The following is a 7,851-nucleotide window of genomic DNA, read 5'->3' as shown; positions in this document are numbered from 1 at the left end:
TTTGTAAGTTTTTGTATGTAAGTTGTAATGTTTTTCAGACACTTGCTGCTTTTAATGCATAGATCTATTTATGCTACCCGCTTATATTTAACAGGTAGGATATTCTGATGAAGGAAGTGATTTTTGTGGTTTTAGAAAGACCGTTAGACATAGCTGTTTAGCCGTGCTATGGTAGGAAAATCTGACGAGGAAGCCCAGATCGTCAAAACACCGGCCGTAGGCGCGAACGCACACTGACCGACGTCATTGATTTAGTTTAAAAAAACCCGTTGTTTAGCTTTTGGTTCTTCCCTCGACTACTCTTGAAAAGCAGAAAATAAAATAGCTTCTTTTCACAACACCTAATTGGTGTTAGACTGCATGTAATCTGTAGTGGATCGAGTGCATCATATGGGTTTGCAGTGAACTGTTGTGATATTTTTATGCCGGTTTACTCTGCCTGAAGTGGTATTTCGCTTTTATCTAAAAAACATTAGGGTTGAATGTTATTTAGATCATTAACTATCCAACAATTAGTTAATTTACCAACAAGTCTTTAACTCTGTTTATTCCTCTCATCATGGACAACAAGTCCTGTGAATTTGGAGACATTTGTTCTTTTTTTGCAAAAAGTTATCAGGGGGGACCAAATATTTCAGCTGTCTGAAATAATCGGTTCCCCCTCTAAAACACAGGACAAAAATAATTTACAAACAACTCCTTACCTGTGTTTATTCCTCTGTATTATGATATTATTAACACATTTTATTTTTAAAAGAATATTTTTTTTGTTTTTTAATGAGAAATATTTGCCCCTCTAAACAATTCTGTTAATAGATAAGTCATTATTTACGGAGATGCAGGGGGAACCGTATCTGATGGGGGAAAGCGGCTCAACGTAACAACAGCAACTCGAGCACATTACTGCCCCCTATATGTCAAGAGGACAAATAACACCTTTTCTGTTCAAATTGCCAACCCGCCACAGTGGCGTGTGTGTTGATCAAATTCAAATATTTACCCGCATTTGGCCAGTGGCGGGTGCTAATTTCCACCCCTGTTGGAAACCCCTTTATAGATTGATCATATTGCTTAGGTGTTGTTCTGCTAAAACTTTGTGCTTTTGTTGAACGTTGTAGTTTCTGGATGCGCGCTGCGGTCCTCTCAGTAACATGTCGTCCCGTCAGATCCATCGATGTGTCGGTCACATGACCCAGGCACACGGCTGCAGCGGCCAACATAGTCTTGTTCGTTGTTAACATGAAATGTGAAAAATGCTTAGATAAACAAGTCTTTCTCAGCAGTCAATTAAGTCAAATTCTTAGACTACTCCGTCTGCAACTGTGGCACGTCAAACAATGCTTTGCAGTAATGAATGGGTGTGTATTTTAACACCAAGCCCAAAACTGTTGGCACATTTCTTTGTGATAAGAAATGCTCTTTATACTCTATCGAGACTGTTCTAATAGATCAACTCTGGTATTGTTGCTAAACTTCAGGTTTTTTATGTGAACGCAGCTTGAAAGCAGTGGCTGTAATGGGGTTGTTCCCTTGTTTATACTGAATGTCAGTGTTGTTTTTGGAGTCGTTCCAGTTTAAACAATATCATGTGAAGAAAAAACGAGAGAAAAAAAGAACAGCATTCCAGGTTGTGTTTTCCCACTCCACAGTATCAGCATAAACATAGTGCTTCATTTAGGGATATTTTGGGAGTTTATTGTGGAGGGGTGGAAATTTAGAAGTTCTAACATACATGCAGATGCAGACATGAAAAAAAACTGCATCGTTATAGTTATTGTTATATGAATTGTACTTTCAGATCATTTAATGGTGATTTGGTTTTCAGCTGTGGCACAAAAAAGGAAGTTGTAAAGTTAACACAGTGAGTTCTGCTCAACATACCAAAGATGCTAAAACATTTGTTCTTTAGCAATAAATAACACAGCAGTGCAATACAAATTTAAAAAACCTAACCAGAATTATGAAAGCATACATCTGAACAAGAAGCATCCACTTAATACAACTTACCTGTGTGACATGCTTCACAGAAGGAGTGCTTTGGAACTAGAAGTAGACAAACTCCGTGATGACCTAAAATAAGTTTGTAAAATATGCAAATCCTTGGATGCCCTGCAATACACTACTGCTTTGTGGACTTCAGAAGCACCTGGTTTGTCCAAATTATGTTGTTCATGTGGACTGTTGGGGATGTTTAAAAGTGGTTTTAATATTAGTAAGTGTGTGAAGACAATTATTAATTATCAACAGAGTTATTGGAGCAACTGTTCCTGAGATCTTGTCAGCATAAGGAAAAAAACTTGTGTCAAAGCTGAACGGTGCTCACTGCAGTCATTTCTGACACTGGGAGGTTAAGATTGAATAAACTGCTGGGCTTCTTTAGAGCTGATCTTCCACACAAGTTTAACTTTCTCCCTGTGGGAAGTTGGCAAGATGGTAATCTAGTTCCCTCAAATACTTTATTGTCGATGTTACGGTCACTGTTTTCAGGGTCAAAATGCTCAGTATCTTTAGTTATACTTTCAAGCTCTTCAAGGTGAAGACAGTGTAAGGTCTGCTCTGGTGATGGTGAGACGGATAGTGGGTTGATGATCATATGCTTAAACTCTCTGTGGCAGAGAGGTAGGAGCTGAGCAGTTGTCAGTTCCTCCGTCGGAGGCGTGAGCACAATGAAAATGTCTCGCTTAAAGGACTGAGGAGAGTTCAATACAGAGTCTCCTCTGGAGGATGAACTGCTCGCTTCAGAAAGACGTGGAGTCAGACAGATCTTACCTCTGTGTTCCTGTGAAGGTTGAGGTTGAGATTTCAAGGACTTGGGGACAGTTGGGAACTGCTCACATCTCTGGAACGGAGGAGAAGAAAACCTGCCATCAAGGAACGGGAGGAAGGGAAAAAAGGCAGAATCTCAAAACTCTGAGAGCATAGAAACAAAGCATTTTGTCATAAGCTTGTAGCCCAATTCATCCTTGTGCAAGACTAGATCTGACTCTGCAGTTTGTAGATCTGAAAAGTGACGCAGAGCCGCCTTATTAGCAGTCTGACCGTCATAGAAGGGACTTGGAGATTTATTTCCTTCTCTCAGCTACTCTGCTCTGACAGAGGATGTTTTGCCTGGTCACTGATAGAAGAATATTATTTTATTTCTAAAGTTACTTAAAGCAAAGTAAAATCCAATTGCAAAAAAGAGATTTCCTTTTTGAGGAACAGTAAATGCAGCGTAATTTGAGGTGTAAGTCTAAAGATGAAAAGGTGGATTTTTTTTTTTTTTTTCAATGCTCAAGCTGAAGAAATGCCACTTTTTTCTTACAAATCTGAACAGTTTACTTGATGAGACAATTTCAAATGTAGGAGTCTAAATAAACACATTTGACAGAGTTGTGTTTTTTTTCATCCGAATTTTTGACTTGTTGGTTTATGACATTAAAGAGTCATTATGGTGCATTGAATTCTGCGCAATGAGTGACACATGGTGTGATACACCTTTCAAGCTGGAACAAAGACATTTGTGACAAAGCTTTGTTATTTCTGTAACTTTAACATTCGTTGTTTTGTTTTTCAAGTAGAAAAGCCCTGAAATGTGAAACAATTTCATACATTTTTATTTTAAGCAATTTTTATGTCGTCTGTATGGTAATGGAACGGTTACAGAAGTTGATGATGCTTCAAACTTTTGCTGATTCTTTTAAAAAACGTGTGATAACTGAGCTGTCATAAAAACAGTAGACTGTACCAGACTGCGCTGCAGGCACACAGTGTACTTCTTAACATCATCATCTGACATCTGACTGTCAAGTTATTTATTGTAGAACGTGACAGCTTGTTTCTTTGTTAAGTAAATCATATTTCTTTTTGCTTGTTTGCTAGTTTCTTTTTGTCTTTGAAACTTTAGAAGAAGACAGCTGGTCCAAGTATCATTGTATTGAGTTAACGGTCATATTTTCAAGTCAAGTCAAATTTATTTATATAGCACTTTTCAGCAACAAGGTGGTTCAAAGTGCTTTTCATTAAAGACATCTGAATTGTATCTGTCCAACAAGGCTTTAGACATTTAGAAGTAGCATTCTGAACAACTAATATTTTACCTGTCGTAGTTAGCTCTTTAAACTTCCTCTCTTAGCAGAAAGAGTTAAATTCTCAGCGGATTAACAAGCTAACGGCCAAAGTGGACTCCTGCCCTCCTAAAATGTCTCCAGTCTTAAAAAGTCTCAAAGCAGTTTATTTGAATGTTAATTTCTAAACCTTTACATCCCCGTCAGTTTTACACCTGGAACTCTATGGTTCTGCAGCTGCAAACAGCAGCAGCAGCTAGCTGTAGTCTGGAACACCAATATTTCTGACTGGATAATACTGTAATGCAAAACTGACAGCGGTGTAAAGAATTACAAAATGACAATTGCATTAACCACCATGGTTCTTTTGTTTTTGTTTGTTTGTTTGAAACTAGAGTGGTTTTAAGGTGGTAGAGATCCACTCCTTTAACTCATCAGTTTGGTCAAAATTAATCAAACTAATAAAAACTATTTCTCCAAACTGATGTTGCTCAGGTAAGATGTTAGTTGTCTATAACCTTTCCGCAGAATCTTACTTTAAAAAAAAAAAGTGAAATATCTCTTTAACATATTCCATTTATAATAAAATGAAATTCCTTGAAATACCAGTTTCTAAAGTAGCCTGACTGTTTGACTCGCTGTATGAGTTGAGTTTAGTTTTTCCTGTAAGGCACAAAGCAACACATCTCATGACAGGCTTCAAAGTGGATGACAAGAACTGGTTTTAAACATGACTTGTCAGGTCAAAAAGGTATTACAACATCCACTGTTGGTTTACTTTGACTCAGATTATGAGTTGTACAATTTGCATGCCAGTCACCACAAAAAAAATGTTTTTTGTTCTTTGTATTTTTTTTTGCATGTTTTACCTGCACACTTATTTCCAGTAATTGTGCTGATGTCCAGTTGGCCTTTAAACTTCACTTTAGAGCTGGAATTGGATAAGAAACCAGTTTCAACTCACTGAAAGGAAAGGGATCATTATTCCACAGGATGTATGTTAATGGCTTAGGTGAAGCAAAGAGACGATAGTTGGTTGTTTAGAGTTAATGGTTTAATCAACCTGTGGGAAGCTGATAAAGCTCACAGGATGCACTGAACTGACCTGCTGCCTGAACAGATTCAAGACTTCGACCTCTGTGTGAGAGATGCATGTTTACTGGATGTAGGTTTGGCATACGTAAATGTTTCTTCTGTTTGGCTTATTGTAAAAACATAAATAATTTGAATAGAGCAAAGTCGATATCGAATTGATTCCTCTATCAAGTGTTTCTTATTCATTCCACACATGCAAAGGCTGAAACTGAGCTGTTGTGTGTTTGCTCGAATATTTTTAGTGTTCCTTGTGGGTGGTAGGAGGGAAAGTGTTGAAAGTGTGTTGTGACATGGTCAAAGACCTCAGATGTATTTGTTCTTGGGACATTCAATTTTTCTTTTGCTTTTTTAAAATCGTTCCTCTGATTAGAAACTAACAAATGCTGTAAGCCAGAATTGGTGTATTTAGTGTAGCTTGGACATGTCAAACTGTAAAATGTGGTTGTTTTGGCTCACTTGCTAAGTGTGTATGAGAATAAACAATACAGTCCTTATAGGCATTTAGAAAATTAGCAACTAAGCCACTGAGTTGAGTGTGTGTTTTGCCTTTGAGTAAATTGGAGGTTTATTGTCTCAGACTTCAGGGGTCCTCGGTATCTCGGTCGTCAGTGCCATGCTCTCGTAATCCTGAGGCTGAAGGTTTGAGCCCAGGTTGCGTCAGGAAGGGCATCTGGCGTAAAGCAATTGCCAAACATTTGCTCGCCGTGGTGACCTCTGAAGAAAGGAGCAGCTGAAAGAAAAACTAAAACTGTCTCCGACTTTAGAAATCAGCTGTGATCGTGTTGATTTTTTTCCAGGTAGAAACTCTGATCACTAGGATCAAACGTGGCAGAGTCCTTGCCTGTTTCAAACCATAAGGAAGCAGGATTGAATGGAGAAAAAAAACCCACTTAGTAGTTTGTAGTGTAAAGGGAAAAGGCATTATGTAATTTTTTTGTTATTTGACATTAGGGGAAATATTGAACAATTGAATTTTTCATGAAGACAGTAAACGGATGCAATGTTTATGTTTGTTTTGTATTATTATCATTTTAGGAATTTGAAAAACTTACACACCTAATAATGTTGAACTCTGTTTGTGTCGTAGACCTGCTTGACTATGGCCTGTTGGGTACCAATAGAGAAGATCCTGGAACATGCTTCTGTTCAGACCCAGAACCTCTACCCCATACACACCTTCCCCATCGAAGTCAGATATTATCTCCGTGATTGGATCCAGATCCAGAGATGGTACGACACAAACGGAGACCCGCATGTACATAACACATACATCGCTGTGCCTTTTACTACATATTGTACACTGGTATGTATGCTCACATATCCAGCAAATATTATATGTTCTGTGTGCTTGCAGGGACGAGTTTGCACCAGAAAAAGTGGAGCTGGAGTGCCAGGCTCAAGCTCTGCTGAACCACGTCATCAACAGTTTGCAAGAACTTGCCCAGCGGACTGAGAACGTAATGGAGAAGATGAAACTGATTCAGATAAGCAGAAACATGGTAGGCAAACGATTCGGAGCACTCCGCACTGTCATTCTGTGTATTTGCTGTTTGTGATGAGCGCAGTTTCCTGAACCATGATGTATTCTACCCTCCATTGGCTGATTCTGGTTTGACTAGGACTGCTGACAAAACAAAAGACAAGAAAAAGCGTAATCATGTGACGGAAGATGTTGCAATTCTCGCGATTGTGTTCTGAGGGCTGTAGTGCTTTTTTGGCCAAAGGTTTTGACAGATGTGTTTTGCAAACTTTGTGGCTTTGGTTTGTGTGTTGAAAATTTCACATTGCTTTCAGACTTATCAGATGCATGTCAATTCATTGCAAGAGCTTTATTAGCTCACAGTTTACTTTATGACAAAAAACAAACAAAGAAAACATTTTATTGTAATTTTGCCATGGCACAAAAGTATCAGCCAACTTAGTTCTAGTAAAGTAATATCATATGCAGCTTTGCCAAATGGCTTCACGTTCAGTAAGAATAAGAACTTAAAATAACAGTTTTCTGAATCAGACGTAATTTCAAGAAGAGAGGTTCAGTTGGAGCGATGAAAGAGTAAGCACCAGGACCCTCTCTACAGAACTACAGAACACCGGTGCAGAGTTTGGTGCTGGCCACAGGTGTGTGTGTGTGTGTGTAAGTGCATCTGCAGCATGGTGAGGCAAAGACGTTTTAACAGCGGCCTTGTGACAAGAAGATCAGCAAAGAAGCCACTTATGTTTAAGAAAAGCATCAGGGACAGACCTAAATACTGCAGGATATACAAGAAATGGACAGCAGAGAACTGGTGCAAAGTTATTTATTTCTCTAATGAAGCCTTCTTTTGATTGTTTGGGACACCTGGGATATCATTGGTCCGGAGCAGAAAAGGTGAGCACTACCAGGAATTGTGTGTTGGGCCAATAGTGTGGTGTGTGGGGTAGAGTCTCATTCAAGGAAGTGGACTCACTCGCAGTTCTGCCCAAGAACACCACCATGGATAGAGTGGTCTTAAAACATCCTTAAATAGCCACTTATTCCAAGAGTCCAAGCACAGTTTGGGGCTGATCTGTCTATTTTGTGTCACAATGGAGCACCGTGTCACAAGGCTAACGTCATAATGAAATGATTCAGAGATCATAACATTGAAAATTTGAACCTGTGACCAGGAAACTCCCCAGATCTTAGCCCCATTGAGAATCTGCGGGCAGTTCTCAAAAAGCATCCGGATAA

The 7,851-nt window shown here is 38.8% G+C and overlaps 1 protein-coding gene across 3 annotated transcripts in view; it reads left to right on the top strand.

Moving 5' to 3' along the window:
- stat6 (signal transducer and activator of transcription 6, interleukin-4 induced) overlaps positions 1 to 7,851 on the top strand; it is a 42,047-nt gene that overhangs the window by 22,574 nt on the left and 11,622 nt on the right. For all 3 annotated transcript variants that reach the window (XM_017430915.3, XM_017430914.3, XM_017430913.3), the window contains exons 2-3: positions 6,229 to 6,371; positions 6,496 to 6,640. In XM_017430915.3, coding sequence (XP_017286404.1) covers positions 6,241 to 6,371; positions 6,496 to 6,640 — 276 coding nt within the window. In that variant the 5' untranslated portion in view covers positions 6,229 to 6,240. The remainder of the gene's footprint in view (positions 1 to 6,228; positions 6,372 to 6,495; positions 6,641 to 7,851) is intronic.

The sequence above is a fragment of the Kryptolebias marmoratus genome, linkage group LG8, assembly GCF_001649575.2.
Source record: "Kryptolebias marmoratus isolate JLee-2015 linkage group LG8, ASM164957v2, whole genome shotgun sequence".
Classification (NCBI taxonomy): domain Eukaryota; kingdom Metazoa; phylum Chordata; class Actinopteri; order Cyprinodontiformes; family Rivulidae; genus Kryptolebias; species Kryptolebias marmoratus.
The sequence above is the reverse complement of the archived record's forward strand: the minus strand, read 5'-3'. Positions and strand labels throughout refer to the sequence as shown.